Source organism: Anomalospiza imberbis, chromosome 8, assembly GCF_031753505.1.
Source record: "Anomalospiza imberbis isolate Cuckoo-Finch-1a 21T00152 chromosome 8, ASM3175350v1, whole genome shotgun sequence".
NCBI lineage: Eukaryota > Metazoa > Chordata > Aves > Passeriformes > Viduidae > Anomalospiza > Anomalospiza imberbis.
The window spans coordinates 3,269,600-3,289,481 of NC_089688.1; the positions used below are offsets into that span (position 1 = coordinate 3,269,600).

The following is a 19,882-nucleotide window of genomic DNA, read 5'->3' on the forward strand; positions in this document are numbered from 1 at the left end:
ATGCATCTCTGTGTTTCCTGCTCCAGGCTGTGCTGCAGAAACCAGGATTGCTGCCAGGGGGTGAGGGAGTCACTGGGCTACCTTAGACACGGGGCTGTAGTTGGGGAAGTTGTGTTTGGGTCTTGGCTCACATCCAGGCTGGTGCAGGAGGAGCAGGGAGAGAGGTTGCTCCCCCCAAGCCTGCAGAGTAAAGAACTACTTCCTAATACCTAATCTAAACCTAAAATCTACATTTAACCTTCCCTTCTTCACTTAAGGGCATTCCCCCTTGTCCTGTCACTCCATTCCCATGGGAAAAGTCCTTTTCCAGCTCTCTTGGAGCCCCTCTAGGCTGCTGATGTGACAGGACAGACTTTGCCCAGCTCTCACAAATTGTTTAAAGGCTGGAAGATTGTTCAGTCAGTGTCTTTTACCCACCTGCCACAGGCCATCCCTTCCTTCCCATTCTGTGTTGAGCCTGGTCTCTCAGATGGCAGTAAAGCACACCTAGGTTCCCCTGTGGCACTCCAGCAGAGACATTCATGCAGGGTTTGCAGAAACCATCAAAGATGGGACACCTCTTAGTTAACCACCTGCTTTTGAAAACTTTTCTTTCCAGTTGCTGCCTTCTGAGGTGTTTCTCTGGGGCTGGCTGATCCTTTTAGAGATGGGAATTCTCTGTCTAGAGAAGTGCTGAGCCTCCTTAATTTCCCCATCTCCCAGACATCTTTTTCCTCCAGCTCCTTTTTAAGGTCAGAATTTGTCATTTCAGAAATTTAAGCTCTCCTCCCCCTTGCTACTCCAGCTTCCTGCAGGGAAGATGCAGATCGTGCAGGGCTGCCCACTCAGGCAGACTTTGTGCCATTAGCAAGTTTCCATTGCCATCAAATTGTTTGTGCACTTTTAAACTTCTTACCCATCTCTGCAGGAACCCTCTAAAAATACCCACTGGCAGCTCCTCACCCATTGCATAGGATCAGGGAATCACAGAATGGTTTGGGTTGGAAAGGACCTTAAAAATCATCCCCCTCCAACCCCCTGCCACGGGGCAGGGACACTTTCCACGAGACCTGCTTGCTCCAAGCCCTGTTCAAGCTGGCCTTGAAAATTTCTGCATTTGTTGTATTTTTAGTGTATTTTAGCATCTCTCAGCTCCTGGTGGGCCTGAATAATTTTTCAGGTTGGGTTGTGTATTTTCTCAGCCTTTTCTGAAAAGGTGGAATGAGCTCTGAGCTAGCTTGGGGCTGGTGGTGGAGCTGAGCATTCAGTTACAGAAAAAAAAAAAAAAACAACTTTTAAAGTTATTATAGGGCCTTTAAGTTATTCTACTTTTGGTAGAGAGATCTGTTATGTTTCTGCTGTTCAGAAGAGTAAATAAAACACACAGGGCATATCTGGGAGGAGAACAGCAGCTCTCTGGATGATTCTTTTCAGCAGTTGCAGTGGAAATCTTTAAAGAGACTTTCAGACACTTAGCACCGGCCAAGGCAACTCGAATTCTTAAACCGTGTAATCGAAAATAAAATTCCCTGCCAGTTCAGTAAAAGGAGTCATCCCATTGTTTCTTCTGAGTTTAGGGAGACAGAGCATCTGGCATGGGAATGCACAGAAGTGTCTGTTAATCCCAGCTGTGAGCCTTCCTTCTGGGCTGCCTCTCTCTGCAAACCTCAGTTCCGTGTTTTCCTCCTTTACTTCGGGTTTCTCTTGATTCATCTTCCACTTGCTTTTGGAAAACCGTTCCCTAAAAGTTTCCCTGAACTTTTTTTGTTTGTAAATCTGTTACCTCTACTGTGTTTTCTGTTGTCTTTTCCTCCTGTCTTGTTGCCTTGCATTTAATGTTATTTTTCCTCTGTACATACTGCCTTGGTTTTTCATCTGCCCCTTTGCTTCCTTCCCTGCTCCTTTATCCAGTCCCAGTTTCTTCCCTTGTCTCTCCTGCCTATCCCTTTGTATCCACTTCAGATTCTTCCGTTTGCAGTGCTGGAACACATCAGAAATTATCTTTTCCCCTCTCCCTTGCCCTTTTAGTTACTGAAATATGCACATAAGAATTCAAATGGGCTTCTAAAAATAGCGAAAGGATAAAACTGTTTGTTTCAGCTTTTCAGCCGTTGCTTTATTAGAACTTCTGGCAGGAAAGGCCCAGAGAGTCTAGAACTAATTCAGCTGCAGGGAACACCAAAAAAAAAAAAAAAAAGGGAGAAAAAAAAAGGAAAATAAAATCTAGAAAGAAATATGGCCATAATTTATTTGATTAAAAAACACCCAGAATAAAAACAAAAGCCCAGAATCTCACGTGTGCTCTGTCTATGGACAGTGTCAGTGTGGCATGTGTAATCCTAAGTGGCATTTGCGAGGAGGTTTATTGTGTTTTTCACAGTTCTGGTCGTTCATATTAAAGCCAGCAGAACTCGGTGTGGGTTTAAAAAAGGAAAGGTTTGTCAGGGCCATTTTTAGAGGAGGTGAGAGTCACATAAATGGTAAAAGATCTGATGGATGAGAATTTCTTCCTGCAGGAAATGTCTGTCCAGGCTGGCAGTTGTGAAGTCCTGGCATTTTCCATTGTCCAAAAGCTTCTCCTTCCCCAGCAAGAGGATTTGCTTTATAAGACTGCTTAGATAATTCTCAGATGAAAGTAAATGGATTTGATTTTTTTTATCATCCTCTACACAATATTATGAATGTTAAATTTAAATTCCATCCAAATTTGGATCTGTACATGTTTGTGATGTGATTATAAAGATCCCCAGCCCTGTGATGCTCCAGTGTTATGTAGCTTTATCTCAGGATGAGGATTCCTGAAATTGTGTGTCCCAGATTCTCCTGAACTAATTATTACAGTGCAGCAACCTTCCAAAATTAAACTTTCTCATTAGCTACTAGGTTTTATAACAACTTTTCTCTTCAGAAAAGTTGTATTTTCCTCTTGAAAGAATAAACTTTATGGCTTTCTTTCCTTCCCCATAACCCCCTGAAGTACTGGTAAGGCAGACAGGCACAAAAAAAAAAGTGTTTGGGGTGAATTAAAGGCTGAGACAGGGAGCTTTTGGATGTGATTGGGCAAAAGGTGATAATCAGAAAGCTTCTAGTGCCAAGTAGTGGAGTTTTGTGTTTGCACAGGCACAGTTGTGGTGGATTGTATTAAGCAAATATTTGTTTTCTCTGGTGATGAGGAGGGAAATGAGTGTCTTTGCCTTGTGTCACCTCTCTGCCTTATCCCCTCCTTTCTTCCCTTTAAACCTACTGCACCTCCCTCCTGCTTGTCTTACAGGTGTTGACAAACCAAGCTCAGTTCTCTTGGCTTCTCATCTTAGCAGGATGAGAACTTACCCTCTGAAATAATTTGTATGCCTTTGGAAGCTTGAAAGCCTCATTGGGAGCCTAAATTACATTTAAATGGATTCAGTGTTTCAGCTCGTGATGAGATTTCTCCCAACAGTAGAAAATCACAGACTTCCTCCAAATATAATTTAGTTTTTTTTTCTTATTGCAAATATTTGTGTGTGATTTGTCATGAATTTTCTAGCACCACTGGCATGTCTCTGTGCCAATGCCTTTCCTCCCTTTCTCACTGATAACCTTGTCATCCTGATCCTTTTGCCTTTTGCACATTCCACAGCAGGTGGAATGAACAGTGGGGGTTGATATTTTGTGAGTTTTCAGCTCACCCATCCAAGGGAGAGCACAGAACTTTATCAGATGGGGAAAAAAACATCTTCTTGCTGCAACTCTGCTCTCCTGGGGGCTTCAGGATTGTCACAGAATCACCGAACATTAGGGAGTTGGATGGGATCTTAAAACTCATCCCATCCCACCCCTGCCAGGGCAGGGACACCTTCCACTGTCCCAGGCTGCTCCAAACCCTGTCCAGCCTGGCCTTGGACACCTCCAGGGATCCAGGGGCAGCCACAGCTGCTCTGGGCACCCTGTGCCAGGGCCTGCCCACCCTCCCAGGGAACAATTCCTGATTCCCAATATCCCATCCATCCCTGCCCTCTGGCACTGGGAAGCCATTCCCTGTGTCCTGACGCTCCATCCCTTGTACAGAGTCTTTCTCTTTGTTTTTTGTCATCTCCTTCAGGCCCTGCAAGGCCACAATTTGGTCACCCCAAAGCTTTTCCTTTCCAGGCTGAACAATCCCAGTTCTCTCAGCCTTTTATACTAAGACTGCCCTCAAACCCCTTTTCCCTTTGGGATTTGTTCTGTGCTGCATTTTTTTTCCTTCTTTGCTTTCATACTGGTCTGTGCTTTCCTGTGGTGGAAGCAGGATAGATTGGGTAGCTGATAAGGTATTTCCTGTAAGGAATCATCTCCATAAGGACATCATTCTTTGCAGATTTAATAAAAGAAAACCATACTAAATTCTACTTTTGTTTGTACCATCGTGGCTTGCATCTCTTGGAGGAGTCAGGAGTCCAACTTGCTTCAAGGTATTGCAAAATACCCATCAGCATGCACTGAAGTTCTGGTCAGGAGAGGGTGGAAATGAGCAGAGCTGGTAGAGGACCCATCTGAGGATGGTAAAATACAGAGGCAACTTCAGGCCAAACCCCTGGAACGAAAAGAAGCAGCCTGGAAGCATTTAAGCTGAATTGTGTGACAGATAGAAACTCACAGTCATGAATAATATCAAAAAAAGGAGGCTGTTTATGATGAATTGAGAAAACAAAGCTTAATGCTGAGAATTAGCAGCAGAATAGACATCCAGGAATTCCCTACAGATGTGTAAGGTCATTTAGTTCCCCAGCAAGCATTTTTCTTAACTAAGTAAGGCAGCAGACAGATCCCTCAGTATTGAGCACAGTCTTTCCTTACCAGTAAAAACCACAGCTGGACTGTCAGGGAGGAGGGGATGGCAGCAAAGCACTTCTTGGCTGTGCCTTCCCCTTCAGCTCTGCTGTTCAGGGAGGAGTGGGATTGGTAATTCCCTGGATGTCAGGAGGAAGAGCACCACAATTCAGTTTTAACACGAGCAAAGCTGTGCCCTAGCGAGGTGCCCGTGGTGCAGGTCAGTGTGGGAGGAAAGGAGGTGGCTCCTGTGCAGGTTCCTGCCCTCTGAGCATCTCCTGGAGACAGCCTGGTGTGCCTGCAGCTCTGCATTCCAGAAGCCCCAGAGGTGCCCGGGAGTGGGTGGCCAGAGGCAGGGGTGACTCAGTGGCCTGGGACTCCTCAGCCTGCAAGAGACAGCTGCATTGTGTTAGGAGTGTGAAGCTCTCTTCCAGCACGGGCACTGGAAAGCCCAGGAAGGCTGTTTGGAGTGACTCAGAAAATTTCAAAAAGCAGATGTCCAAGTAGAGGTAATACTGAAATTTACTAGTCTGGCCTGAATGGAGGGGAAAACATCCCCTAGAAGTCACCCCGAGGGGGTACTTTTCCAAGTTGAATGCAATTTCTTTGACTTTTAATGTGCACAGTTGTACCCTTCCTTCTGCATCCTTCTGGTAATGAACCAGATGCACTTTAAAAAGAGAAGAAAATATGTTAATATTTCGTCTTAAGTGGAAATTTCCAGAGGCCAGCTGAATCCTTCCTCAATAATTAATGCCTGAAAGCATTTTCCTCCAGTTCTTATTTAAATGGAAATAGCTCTGGTGTCTGATATTGTGAAGCTGCCTTGCACTGCCTGGCTTTGCTTTGCAGGGCTTGATGTGAGCTGGGAAACAGGGAAGTGTGTCCAGGAGTCTGGCTTTACTGGGACCTTGTGGGAGAATCCCAGTTGCTGTGTCCCAGCCCTACAAGCCATTAGGGTCTTTCTGCAGCCCAGAAACCACAAACATCAGGCAGATCTAATTCAATTTATTTATGTGTTTCTTCTGCCCCAGTCACAGCAATAATCCAAGCTCTTGCTTCATTGCCTGAAAAGCTTTTAATGCTATTTCAGCAACTAGTGGAATATTTAAAGAAAATAAATCCTCCTGGCTTTATTATTCAGCTCAATGCTGTGTACAGTAGGTGAAGAAGTTATTTGCTAAATGTTTTATGATGGTGATTATGTAAGTAATGAGCTTTTACGTTTTGGCACCAGAGAGTACCAGAACTGTGTGTAGTACTTTATAACTTGATGTAGGAAGGAAGCTTAATTTGCAAATTAATCCAGTTTCATCTTCCTGCTGTGCCCTGTCATTACAGGGGACTTAGAGGAGCTTCCTTCCTACATCAAGTTACAGAGTAACTTCTGCAAATTAATTTGCAGATTAATCTGGGGAAAATGTGACAATGAGCTTTATTTTTTATTGCCAAACTTTTCCAAGTCTCTTACCTCAAAGGTAAGTTCTTACATCTATGTAGAGATCCCTGAATAAATCAGATTTTCTCGAAGATGTCTTTGGTTTCTGTCAGCATCAGTGCCAGCAACAGGAACTAGTGGGCTCTGTGAGAATAACACACTAAAAATGTGGTTTTGTATGGAAACTGGATTTGCAGTCCTGCTAATCTGCCATATGTATCATCTACACCTCCCTCTAAATGCTTACAAAGCAGGAACTGGAGTGTACATGTGCATTTTATTTTTTATTTAGGCTTTATTGACTAATTTCTCAGGGTTCTTTCTAAGTGAATCTAATTTTCAGGCATGCCCAAAATCTCCTGGAAAATTCTGGGGATCTTAATTCCTTGCTGGAAGGAGTTACTCTGTACTGGAGGCTGCACAGCCAAACAAAACTGGAAGAAATTTCCCAGCTGAAATGTGGGCATTTTGAACCATGACAGGACTGGCTTCCTTTCCCCAGGCAGGTTGTGCTGTAACCACAGGAAGGGTTTGGATGGTGAAAAACACTCAGTTATTGTCTTCTCCTTTAGTCTTGCTTGCTTATAAATGTCATATCCTGTTCTTCCCAGGGTGGTAGCTTAGCAGAGGTTCATATTTTCAACTGTCATTAATTTTGGATCAAAACCATGGATGCAATAACCCACGGGGAGCTGCATTTCCATGCTGTGGTGTGTGGGCATTGCACGACCAGATTTTGGGTTGAGAGTCAGCCTCTGCCCTCACAGCTCAGTCCTCCAAATAACCAGGCTGAAAATTGATTTTCCTCATGGATACAAATGCAAGGAGATGTGAATGTAATGTCAGCATGTGCATTAAACCCACCTGAGAGTGAGCGTGCTGGCTGAAGAGAGCAGTGTGGAGCTCCTTGGCTGTGTGCAATGCAGGGTAAAAATAAACTATGGAACTGGGGATGGAGGATAGTGGTTTTCCAAATTTAAAAATTGAATTGTCTGTTAAAAGTAACAAAAAATATTATTGCTTTGGAGAACAGAGCTGTTTTTTCTTTTAAGAAAGTGTGAGTTGAGCATTGAAGTGTTTGGCAAAGATGCCATGGAGCTTTTCTTTTCCTCTTTTCTGCCCTTCCTCCAGGAGACAGGAGTGGGTGCCTCTCAGCCCCCATGCCAACTTTGCCCCCTGTTCTAGAAAAGGTGCAGTTCCATTTCTCTGTTGGTTCAAAAGTCAACTTGAACTAGTGAGGTTGTGCAGGAGATGAATGGAAATGTTACTGGTGAAAATGCAAGGTTTTTGTTTAATACTGAGTGAAATACTGAGGACAAGGAGCAATGGCCATAAACTTAAACACACGAAGTTCCACCTCAGCACGAGGCAGAACTTCTTTCCATGAGGGTGGCAGAGCTGCCCAGGGAGGGTGTGGAGTCTCCCTGTCTGGATTCATCCCAAGCTCACCTGGAAGCTCTCCTGTGTCACCTGCTCCAGGGGACCCTGTCTTGGCTGGGGGTTGGACTGGATCATCTCCAGAGGTCCCTTCAGCCCCACCTCTCCTGAGATTCTGTGAATTTCTAATAATCTCATCAAGAGCAGCTGATGGACAGTTACCCAAGCTTAGTTCTCAAAATCAGAAACTTCATAAAAAACTTAGTTGTGCTGCCTTTTTCCTCCCCCAGCATTTCTTTTCCTCTTCATCATCTACATTTCTAGATGTGCCTTTCCTTCACGTGCCACAGACTTTAGATAACGAAGCTTTGTGCCAGGTGAGCCAGGCCTGCTGTGATTTGAAGTAATTATTTAGCTCTGCACACACACAGAGGTGAGGGACGTGCTGGATCCGAGCAGGATTATTCCAGCAGTGGGAAGAATATCACAGCAATAACTGTGCTTAGTGACCGCTCCAGTGCAGACACAGCCATGGCTGGCTTTAACTGTTACGTTGCCTTTTCTTTAAAAAAAAAAAACAACTAACTTCTGAGCTGTTTGATAAGGAAGCTGGACTTAAAACCGAAGCCTTTCTCATAACCTCTGCTCCCTCCCACGCACAGCAGCAGCAGGAACAGGCCGCGCCTCGGAGCGGCCAGCGCGGTGGCAGAGGGCCAGTGGCATGGCCACTGCTGAGAGCGTGGCCTGCAAGGCCTGTCCTTTGTCCCCACGCAGCTGGAGAGCTCAGGACAGCAGCTCCTGCCTCTGGAGAGCAGTGGCAGAGGTCTCTGCTGGGGAAGGAGAGGTGGCCATCCAAGGAGACTATGGTGTGTGAAGGTCGTAGTAACGTGCCAAGCTAAGTCACCTCCAGAGCAGAGCTGTGACAATAAACTGTCCCTGCAGATGCTGTCTGGTTTTATTTCTGCCCATTCTGCTGGGTGAATCTCTGGAGATCCCTCAACTTGATAACTGAGCTGAAAATATCTTTGTAGCCGTTTAACCACAGTTCCCTTTTTAGCTTTTAGTGGTGGCCACTGGCCACCTACAGATGCCCTGTCACCGGCAGAGTCTGAGTGATGCGGGGGGATTTGCTGCAAGTAAAATCTCAAGCAAAGCAGTCTAAGGAAATCACAAAACCTTCTGGGGCATGGGGTCAGTGGTGGGGTTATTGAGGGCATAGCTGCGAGAGAGGCAGGTGGTCACTGAAATAAAGTGTGAGAAAAAATGACGGAGGTGGAGGGTTTTGGGTTCTGGGAGCTGCAGGGTGGCTGGGCAGTGACAAAGTCACAAAGTTCAAGCCAGGCTCTAATGCTATTCCCATCAAAATGGAATTATTAGGATAAGTTTAGAGTGAAGGAAGTTAGGATGAAAAAGAGCCATCTTGTCCTGAAGTAAAGAGTCCAACATCCTCATATTTTTCAGTTTTTATTCCTTCAAAGTACTGCCAAAGGGGTTTATTTCCTTACTGCTTTGGTGGCTGGTCATGTCTATTATCTCTAGATTTACAGTCACCTTGGCAATACCTTAATAAGGGATTTTGAACATACTAGGCAGTAGCTGCTGTGCACTAAAGCAGAAGATAGTTCTGGCTGTTTGTTACCCTTTTTTGGAGCTGCTGATTGTCAGGATGCAAAATCCCCTCTGCCACTCAGCAAGCAAGACTGGCTGGTGAAACTAAGTGAGGGTTTTCCCTCTCTTTCAAACCAGGGTCTTGGTTTCTTTGCCCAAGTTTGCCCACACACCCTTGGGGTCATGCAAGAGCTGGCTCCAGGCATCCCAGCTGAGCTCTGACGCCATGTGATGACTTCATGGAGGGACGAGTCTCCACAAGCTTTCAGCAGTACTGCATTAGCAATAGTGAAACTTTCCAAATCAAGAGTTGTTTTAAACACGTCTCACATCGTAGCATCTGTTTTTCCTTGCACTCCTGACGTGGTTTCTCCCTGCCCCAGCAGCCGGAGTCCTGCACTGACCCGTGGTGGCTCTTGCCCATCTCTGCTTGCCCAAAGGTGCTGTTGGGAGCCCAGCCCTTGCTGGAGCCTCTGACAACTGCCACGAGCCGCTGGTGAGGGATGCAGCTGTGCACTCCTGCAGTGCAGTGCTCTGCAGAGCAGGGTGGCTTCCCAGTGCCAGAGGGCAGGGATGGGTGGGATATTGGGAATCAGGAATTGTTCCCTGGGAGGGTGGGGAGGCCCTGGCACAGGGTGCCCAGAGCAGCTGTGGCTGCCCCTGGATCCCTGGCAGTGCCCAAGGCCAGGTTGGACAGGGCTTGGAGCAGCCTGGGATGGTGGGAGGTGTCCCTGCCCGTGGAAGAGATGATTTTTAAGGTCCCTTCCAACCCAAACCAGTCTGTGATTCTGTGATGTTGCAACCTCCTCCTGCACTTTCTGGCAGAAGAGTAAAAAGTCCAGGATGAAACCTTGATCACCCCAGTGGGTTCCTGGCTGCCAGAGCAGCTGGGTTTATTTTTGCCTCCCTGGCTCGGTGGTGGGAGGCTGGGCTCCGTCCTGGATGCCTGGATGGCATGGTGCCCGTGCTCCCAGCCTGCCAGCTCCAGCCTTGGCTCTCCTCTGTCCTGCTGGCCCTAATGGGAGCTCTGGGTCCTCTCCTTCCCACAACACGAGTGAGGCAGCGAGGTGACATTAAAGCCCTGGAACGGCAGATAAAAGGCTCTGGCTGTATTTATTGAGTGTTACAGATAAGTAATCCACTCTGCTGTCAGTGTCTGCAGAAACAGCAAATAAAGTATACATGCCCCTTGCTTTGATGTGATGAAATCTCCAGAGGACGCTCACTTCAGTGGCGCTCGCAGTGCAGCTGTAGCTGAATCTTGCGGTGGAAAATACAAGATTTTCATGTCTTCATGCATTGCTTTAAAAATATCACTATGGCTGTATGCTGGGCAATTCTGTGTTCTGAAAGCTAGGGTTGTTTTGTTGTTTTTTTTTTTTTTTTTTTTCCAAAATGTTATTAAAATAATCTTAACCGTTTTTGTTGGAAGGGAAAAAATTAATAGTTATTTTGTGGTTTCATACCCAGCGTTAAAACAACAGTCTGGTTTTCATTTAAACCAATAAAAGTATGGAAATTCAAAATGAAAGTTCTCTCCATGTCCTTAGATCAACTTGTTGGCCTTGGTGAAATGCATAATGGATGGAGCAGAGGAAAAACCTCAATCCTACAACTCTTAGCTTTGTTTTTGCATGTAGCTCAGCTTTTTTGATGCTGGATTTCAAATTTGACGTCACTTTCTTGCCTGTCTTCTGAAGTTCTAAAAACTTCCTCGATTTGGTAAATGTGCAGCTGCTTAGAACCCAGTGAACCACAGACTTTTTTTTTTTTTTTTTTAAGAACCTAAGCAGTAGTGAAGGAAATTAGTTAGCAAACACACATCAGTAATTGAATTAATGCACTTTCAAATTTTGGGGTGGAAAGCTGACTGTTGGGGATGATGGGTTGTAGTCAGTTGTGGTTTATGGTGTGGTCAGAAAGAGACCAGAGGTGCAGCTGGGGCACAGAAAACCCCAGCCAGCCCCAGGGGAGCAGCCCTGGGATGGGGTGCGGGGGGTCCCCCTCCCCAGGGATGCCCTGACATGGCCCCAGTGACCTGGGACAGCTGCCCTGAGCCTGGCCAGGGCTCCAGGGCCCTCCTGCTTCCAGCCTGCAGGTTCCCTCCCAGCTCTGGTTTAGCCTGGGACAGAGCAGGGCTGAGTCTGGAGGAACCTTTTCTCACAGAAAGGGTGCTCAGGCCTTGGCAGGGGCTGCCCAGGGAACTTTGGAGTGCCCATCCCTGGAGGTGTCCAAGGAAGGGCTGGAGGTGGCACTCAGTGCTCTGGGCTGGGCACAAGGTGGGCACAGGGTGGGCTCCATGGGCTGGGAGGGATTTTCCAGCCTCAGGGATCCGGTGTGAGCTCCTCAGTGTCTCTGGGGTTCACATGTCACCAGGTGAGCAGCCTGTCACTGTCCCCAAAACACCTGCAGGCGCTGGGCACTGCAGCAGGCTATCCTCAGCCTGGCTGTTATCCCATCTCCTCAAGGCTTGGAAAAGTCACTTCTTCCCGAAGCTGTTCCTTCCCTGGCCACTGGGAACGAGCTGCCCTGGCTTTTACAGCCCTTTGATCTGGGAAGTCCCAGCCCTGCAGCTGCCTGCCTTCCCTCTTCTCCCCTCTCCTGGCCTGCTCAGCTGGGCTCGTGTCCTTCCTCCTGCATTCCCCGTCATCCCCTGGCCAAGCACCACGTGTAGGGGTCTGTTTACACCTGACAAAATCTCAGCTTGTCCTCAATCACCTCTCTGCTGCCCAGCATCCATCCTGATGACCCCTGGCACCTCCTGAAGCTTTATAGCTGGTGGAGGCCGCTCCAGAATGGCATGGTGAGTCTCAAACGAGGTGCTTCAGAGCCTGCTGGCCACCTCAGCTTTGGCAGCACTGAGTGTTGGGAAGGTTGTACCTGCTCAGGGGCTCCCTGTAATAAACCTGGAGCAAATTCCCACCCTGAGGAGCAGGGAAGCTCAGCTCCGTCGTGGGGGTTTTTCTTCACAAGCTGGAGGAGGTCTTGTTTATTTTCCTTTCCCCAAGGGGAAAGGAGTAGCCAGAGTAACGTGGACAAAGGGTAGTGTTGTAGGTGGGATGTTACAATTTTACATTTGCTTGTTTATAGGACTTCTATATTCTCTTGAAGCACAGCAAGAATGTGCAATGCCGTGTGATTCGTGGTGGCTGTAAGAAGGGGCCTGGTGGCAATGGACATCTGGGAGCCCAGCTGGGCACAGCTCCTTCCTGACAGGGGACAGGGGCTGGGTTCTGTGTGAGATCTGTCCCCTGAGCTGTGTTTAATGTGTTTAGCAGCAGCTCTGTTCCCTGGCTGGGCTCCTGTGGTCTGCCAGGAGGAACTGGGACAAGCCCCAGGGAAATCACTCCTGCTGCTGTTCCCGCTTGGAAAAGAGCCCCGGGATGGCTCCTGGCTGCTGGCACCACGTTAAGCTCAGGGGAACTTAGGCCAGGGAACATTTCCAGCAGGGAGGGATGTTCGAGGTCCTCTCCTGCTGGCATCATTTCCTCCAGCCCTGCTTAATCCCTGCCTTCCCCTCCAAGCACACCAGAAATCCATCCCCCTGTCCTGCAGGAGACTCGTGGAGCTGGGGCAGTCCTGCCAGAGGCTGGGCCAGCCTTTGAAAAGCACAGAAAATTGGGATGGAAGCCAGTGCCCTGCCTGGGGCGTGCCAGGCTGCTCTGGGCCTTTGGCATGGCACCCAGGAGCCCTGGGTCCCAGGGGAGGAAGAAAGCTGAGGGACCTTGGAGTAGATCCTTCTTGGAAAGACCTGAGTGCAGGGGTGGGAGGCAGCTGGACCCCTCAGCTCCTTCTTGGAGGGGGAACTGGAGAGGGAAAGGGAGCTGCTTCGAAGCCCTTTGTGCTCAGCCAGTCCTGCTTCCCCCATCTGGCAGCTCCACCACCACCTACTGCCAGATGCCCATTTCTCCTCCTTTCCTCTCCCCAAGTTTTGTGGTTTGGTCAGTGTTTCTTTCTGCTCTCCCCATTTCTCTGTTCCTCAGCATATTTGTGGGGAAAATATGAAAAAAAAACCTCCCCAAGTTTTTTCAGGTTTTTTTTTTTTCCTTGGGGTCATTTCAGGGTTGGTTTCTGGTGGGATTTGAGGTGGAATCTGGTTTGTCATCCTCTGGTGTGCTGGGCCTTAGGTCAGGCTGGTGAGGGAGGACCACCAGGGGCCTGTCAGTTGGGAGAGCTGTCAGGACACAATCCTGTGCCATGAGTTTGGTCAGCCTGACCCACTGTGGGGTCAGCTGTTCCTTTCTTCATACAGCATCAGCTGAACTGTTGTCTCTGCGTGTGCTGCTCCAGCTCACAGAAGCCTTGGACCCCCATTCAGTCACAGGAAGAGAGACATGGAACTGAACTCCACAATCAGCCAAGCTGGATTTCTCTGTGGCATGAAATTAAATAGTATTTGAATTCTCACCGTGGGGCTAATGCTACTTTGTGCAGCTTTTTATGAAGATTACGAAATTGCAGCAAAAAGCAGATCTTGCTGTAATTAGAAGATAGAAGAGTTAATCGTAGGGAGGAATTAGGATTCATACTTGCTCTGAAATTTTCTAAACTGCTTTAAAATTCCTTCAGCTGAAGGAGCTGAACTTCACTAGGAACCTTTTGTATGCTGAAGTGTGGTTTTCTTCATTCATTTGAATTGCAGCACAGAAGTCACAGGGCTCTTTTCCCCAGAGGTTCAAGAGGCTCTGAGTTCATTTTGTTGATATGTGAAGTCATTTTGGTGCTTGTCGAGCCATACAACCATTTACTTGATGTCCTTGAGGCAACCCGAGCATTTTATTGCTATTTATTCACCCTTTGAGGCAAGGTTTGAAACAAAAAGTCACCAAAATCATCAAAGTTTCAAGTCAGAGGCTACTAAGGGAGAGCTGGGAGATGGACCCCCAGCAGCTGGGGGAGGGTCATGTGTGAAGGACACGCTCCACAAAATGCACCATTAAAACTTCATGAAGAGGTGTCCCAGAAAAAAAATACTACAAAGCACTAGGTTTAATATTAAATTGTTAGTTTTAGCAGTCTGGTCATTTTCAGGAAGGAATAATCAGCTTAACCACAGCATTCCCATATTTAATGTTCTGAGTGGAGAGGGATTGTCTGATTTTCTTTTCCTTTTTTTTATTTTTTTTCTTTTTTCTCTCCTTTTCACAGTAATTAATGAAAGTCAAAAGCAGCAACTGGAATCTGTGAGCTACTCATCCCGCTACGCCCTGGGACTGTTTTATGAGGCTGGGACAGGGATTGCTGTCCCCTGGGCTGCTCAGTACATCACTGATAATCCCTGCATACGCTTCATCTCCATCGATAACAAGAAGCGCAATATAGGTCAGTGCTCCCATTATTTCCCTTAAACACAGCCACAATGGAGGGTGTAGAGCATGAGAAATGCTGTTTAATTGAGTGTTGCTATTCTGAACAGAGCGAGTGTTTAACTCCAAGCCGCAGCGGATGGCGTTTAATGTCACATTTGGCCTGTAATAAAGCACACAATGAGAGCGGGCCGGCCCTCAGAAAATCAGCCCCCAGCACATGGTTTATGTTACCGCGTTTATGAAACCAGTGTCAGGGGATTGGAGACATCAAAATGTTGCTATTCCAAGAAAGAGCTGGGGTTCCTTTGTTTAAACACTGATTCATGCGCTCGCCAGTTTGTCTCCCGTCACCCGTTACCCTACAACTCCTGCTCTTTCCACAAGGCTTGGAAGTAAGAATGGGTTGGATAGTTGGAGCTGCTCAGCCCCGTTCAGAGTTAGCCAGGCTGCTTTGGTGACCAGGGAGAGTCCCTGAAATGGCTGCACGTGCTCGGTAGGGCTTGGAGAATATTCCCCCAAGGCAGACCCTGCCCCTCTCTTCCTGGAGGATGGCAGTTGAGGAAGTGTGCTTTATTGATTAAATGTGTTTCACCTACCAGGAGTGTGGTGGCATAAAACAGCTCAAGAGAAAACACTTGCAGACCAATCAGAGGCACAGAATCCAGGATGGTTTGGTGTGTGAGGGACCTTAAAGATCCAAAGTTCTACCCCCTTCCACGGGCAGGGACAACTTCCACCTGTCCCACCTGGCCTTGGGCACTGCCAGGGATCCAGGGGCAGCCACAGCTGCTCTGGGCACCTTGTGCCAGGGCCTGCCCACCCTCCCAGGGAACAATTCCTAATTCCCAATATCCCATCCATCCCTGCCTCTGGCACTGGGATGCCATTTCTCCTTGTCCTTTCTCCCCATCCCTTGTCCCAAGTCCTTCTCCAGCTCTCCTGGTGCCCCTTTTAGGCACTGGAAGAGGCTCTGAGGTCTCTCCAGAGCTTTCCCTTCTCCAGGCAGAACACTCCCAGCTCACTCAGCCTTTTCTTGAGGGGATATTCTCCATCCCACTGTGCAAGTGCAGATTTGTTGTTTGCTCTAAGAATTTAGCCTGTTGATCTGAAAAGAGTGAAAACAAAAGAGAGGAATGGCTGGACTGGCAAAATAAGGATGTCTCCACTCTGATGTGCTTTCTCCAGCAGGGACTTAGGTGAATATGTGAAAAAAGAGCCTAAGGAAAGCCAAATACAGCGTGATCTTTTTTTCTCTGGCATTGTCTCCTTGTTACTGACAGCGTTCAGCTGGAGATTTTATTGCATCTGAGATTCTGTTGTCATTGTTGTGTTCAACAAAAAATACCTGGTAGTTAATAGGACCTACTGATATTATCCTTACCAACGTTGAGGAGGAATTCACCCATACTTTCCCCACCTCTCTGCACATGTGATCTCAAAGCCCCAGCACCGAGAACAGCAAATATGGAAATATGATGGAATTATCAAGCAGCTTTTCTTTCTCCAGATGCAACTGAACCAAGTACAAAGCACATTATTTGGGATATATTGTTAGCAAATACACAGAAAGTACCAGAACATCAGTGTTGACACATACCTTTCTCACTGAAATTTCCCTTGAATTGTGGGAGAGTTCTGTTTATATGAACAAGTTTTTTCCAAGAAGAACAAATTGTGTGTGTGTCTCTTCCTAGGAGACAGACTTTAGACAGCACAGGCAAGGGAGGTTGAGTGTGAAATTTATTTACATGTGAAGTCCTGCAACCAAAACACATGAATAAAAAGTTCCTTTATGCTTGTTTTAGCACATATGCAAGTATTTTGCATCTGCATTTTTATTCCTGTGCTTCTGGGAGGCACAGGAGCACCTCACTGTCCCTTTTAACTCCACTCCACTCATTGATCTTCCCATTCTTCAACCTTGATTATTTGGACTCATCTGATGAAGAGGGTGGTGACAGTCAAAAAGTAAACATTCAGAGAGAGCAGAATTGCTGGGTGAGGCAGCTGAGATCTTCCAGGGCAGTCATCATTCCCAAAAAGCCATCACTTTCTCCAGTTGTTTCTTCACCTGATGTATCCGCAATACATGGAGGCTTATCTCACCCTCACTGCCTCCTCAAATTTTCAAGGCTTTTTCAAAAACAGCCTTGAACAGTACAGAAAATAACAGCTAGAACATGGAAAATAATGATAGCTGATAGTTGTCCCCTGCAAGAGGTTTGGAACTGGATGATCTTCAATCAATTTTATGATTCTATGATCCTGTGAGCCTTCTGCTGAAGGACTCATATAACATGTCCCTAAAGCAGGTAGGCCTCAAAGGCCAGCAACAAAGGCTGTTGGAAGCCCAGACTGTCCTTGTCACTTGTCTGAGACGTGGCAGTCCCTGCCTTGACTCGGTAAAGCAGAGACATCCAACTTGTGGGCGTTTCACGTCGTACCAGTGAAACCCAAACCGGCCTCGTTGTCGTAATCACGCAGCGGGGTGGGCTTGATAAGGCAATTTCCCTGTTGCCACCAATTCCTGCTGTAATCAGGAGCCTCCAGGAGGGAAGGCTTTTTCCAGCAGCTGAGGATCCCAGCTGCTGTGGGCAGAATCCCGTCCCTGCCTGCAGAGGTGATGTTACGTAAGGAAGAGCCCACCAGAAGCGTGTGCTGAATTCCCTGTGTGGCATGCATGAATATTAAACACTTTGTGGGATTGGCTGCCTCAAACACCCCATCCATATTTATACCGGGTCGGGGGGGACAGTGGGAATTCTCCAGCATAAATTATTTCTGGAATACCGCAGTCTTTGCATCTCTCTGCATTCCAGGAGGACTAAAGATAGATGACACATCAAAGGGGAAGTGGTTCCTTTCTTTTGCTCCAGGATTGTGGGGTTATGTAATTTAAAGGGAAGATCTGCCTCACAGGTTTTTAGCGTTGTATAATTCCTGAGTATCCTCTTCAGTTTCGAAGTAGAGATTCCTTTCCTTCCTGAAACAAGAATTTTTAGGAAGATGAAAGAGTTAAAGAGCTATTTAAGTTTTTGCCTTGTTACGCAGCCAGTTGTGTTGTAATCCTCTGCCGGCCCTGCCTGCCTTTTAGAAAAATAATCAGAAACTGTTGGTAAGGCTAATGAAATGCTGGGTTTCTGAATATGAAAAAGTTAGTGCCATTCTTTCAATAACTCCTCCCAAATGTGCCTTGTCAGACAGTAGATTTTATTCCAGGGAGACTATGGGACCTTAGGAACCATGGGAATTTCTGAGGATAACTGGGGAAGCTCACTGGCCCTCCTTCCAAACAGCAGCGCGGCATTTTTAAAATGACCCTCCACCTCTCTTGCTTTCTAGGTGTAGTAAAGTTGATCACTGCTCTTTTTTTAAACTTTTAGGTAGGGTTTATGAGGCCTACACATCATCTTTTGGCACCGTGTGGTGCCTCCCAGGGAGCAGGGATGCAGTTCCAGCCTGTCCGGAGGTGTCCAGCTTCTCTGCTGCCCTCCACGCTGACCCAGCAGCCATTTCCTTCTTCCAGGGTTTGTTTGGTGTGGCAAAAGGCCTTCCCCTTCCCCTCCTGCTACCCAGGACCAGAATGGGGTTTAGATGGCAAAACACATCTCCTCAGGAAGCTTACAAATCCCTGAGGGTCAGGAAACAACCACATCTCGGTTTTTATCGGGATCCATTATGGCTCCAGGTTTTGGGCAGCAACGTGAGAAAAATACTCGATACCGTTCCCCTGAAATGAGGAGAACACTCCTGTGGGAGATGTTTGCCTATCACATCCACGGACAGTTTTCTGCTGGAGACCAGGTTGTAACCCTTGGACGACCCCTGAGCACTCCAACAATTGTTTTGGAAAGCTGGAATGTGTCATTTTCCCAGAGGGGATCTCTGGCTTGAGGAGCTGGAGATTTCTTCAGTGGCAGAGCAGAGATAAGGAGTTTATCAAGCTTGGTGCCTAACAGCCAGAATGGTCAGCGGGTGTTCAACCACCTCTTTCTTTGTGGATTCCTCTGTCAGAAAACACTCATTTGCTAAAACTAAAATCTTCTTCTAAGAATGTGCTGGTCCAAACAAAGGTCTAACCAGGAGAGGCTTCCAAAGGAGGGAGTTGCTGGGTAGGGGAGTGAGAGGGAATCACTTAATTGAACAACCAGCTCAGCTGAAATGCAGCATAACCCACGTTGTGTCCTCGCTCCATCCTGCTCATTGGGGCACCCCAAAATCCCCTAATCCAGCCAAGTTCTCCTGCTGCTGGTGGTTAGGCCACGTCGGTAAGGTGGCAAGCCAACATGCCAGCGGGGACAGGAGTCACCTGCTGCAGAGAACCTGCAACCAACCCCAAATGTAACAAAGCCTGGCCCTTTCCAAGTCTGCTGGGATCAATGTTAGCACCTGAGCTATGACTCCATAGATCAGAACAATTTTTTTTCTGATAGGACAAAGGGTGATGGTTTTAAACTGATGGAGGGTTGATTTAGATGAGATAAAAATCCCAATTTTTTTACAGTGAGGCTCTGGCACAGGTTGCCCAGAGAAGCTGTGCCTGCCCCTGGATCCCTGGAAGTGTCCAAGGCCAGGTTGTTGCAGAGATTGTCCTCCTTGTTATTCCTTGTGCTTTTTTCCCATCTGGAAGAACTGAGTGGTACCACAGATATTTTTGTTCTTACTGACTCCTAGGCCAGAGACACAATTGTCAGCATGTGGGGAAGGCAGGTATGAATGAGCAATCCTTCAAAAGCACCTCTCCCCTTCCTTTCTTTCTTCCAGAGTCTCCCGAAGTTGGGCCCTCAGTCGTGGTGCACACGACTGTGACCTTTGGAAGTGAGCACCTGGACTCAGAGCCTGCAGAGGTGCAGCAGATCATTCTCAGCCACCTGCAGAGGATTGTGCCCTCCCTGCCTAAACCAAGCAGCATCAAGTGCCAGAGGTGGAGATACTCCCAGGTACTCCCTGGTGGGACCAGTCAGCTGGGAGGACCTGCTGGGCTGCATTTTCCATCCTCAGGGAGCAAGAGGAAAGGGGAAGGTTGCTCAAAATCCACAACACATTCCTCCATGTAGCCCTGAGCAGGATCCAGGGCTGGCCAGCAAAAGCCAGGTCATTTTTAGCCATTTTTTAACACTGTGGGCCTGGCTCAGTGGTGAGTTATGCAGCTCTCCTGGTAAGCAGGGGTAGGAGTAGTGTACAGGAAGGAAGTAAATCCCACGTAATTCGGTGGGATGTTCACTGGTATTTAAAAATCATGACTCAATGCGTCCCTCTGCATCCCAAAGTATTATTAGCAAAATTCCCACCCTGCCACAGAAGAGCAGAAGTACAGATGTACTAATTGTTATTATTTGATTTGGCCCTGCTCGATTTAAGAGAATGTTATGCGAAAAGTATT

At 47.2% G+C, this 19,882-nt stretch overlaps 1 protein-coding gene across 3 annotated transcripts in view; it reads left to right on the top strand.

Moving 5' to 3' along the window:
* Positions 1 to 19,882, top strand: part of RNLS (renalase, FAD dependent amine oxidase) — a 55,924-nt gene that overhangs the window by 30,237 nt on the left and 5,805 nt on the right. For 2 of the 3 annotated variants that reach the window (XM_068197003.1, XM_068197002.1), the window contains exons 5-6: positions 14,339 to 14,512; positions 19,264 to 19,439. In XM_068197003.1, the coding sequence (XP_068053104.1) occupies positions 14,339 to 14,512; positions 19,264 to 19,439 (350 nt within the window). The remainder of the gene's footprint in view (positions 1 to 14,338; positions 14,513 to 19,263; positions 19,440 to 19,882) is intronic. The other variant, XM_068197004.1, reaches the window with a different exon arrangement.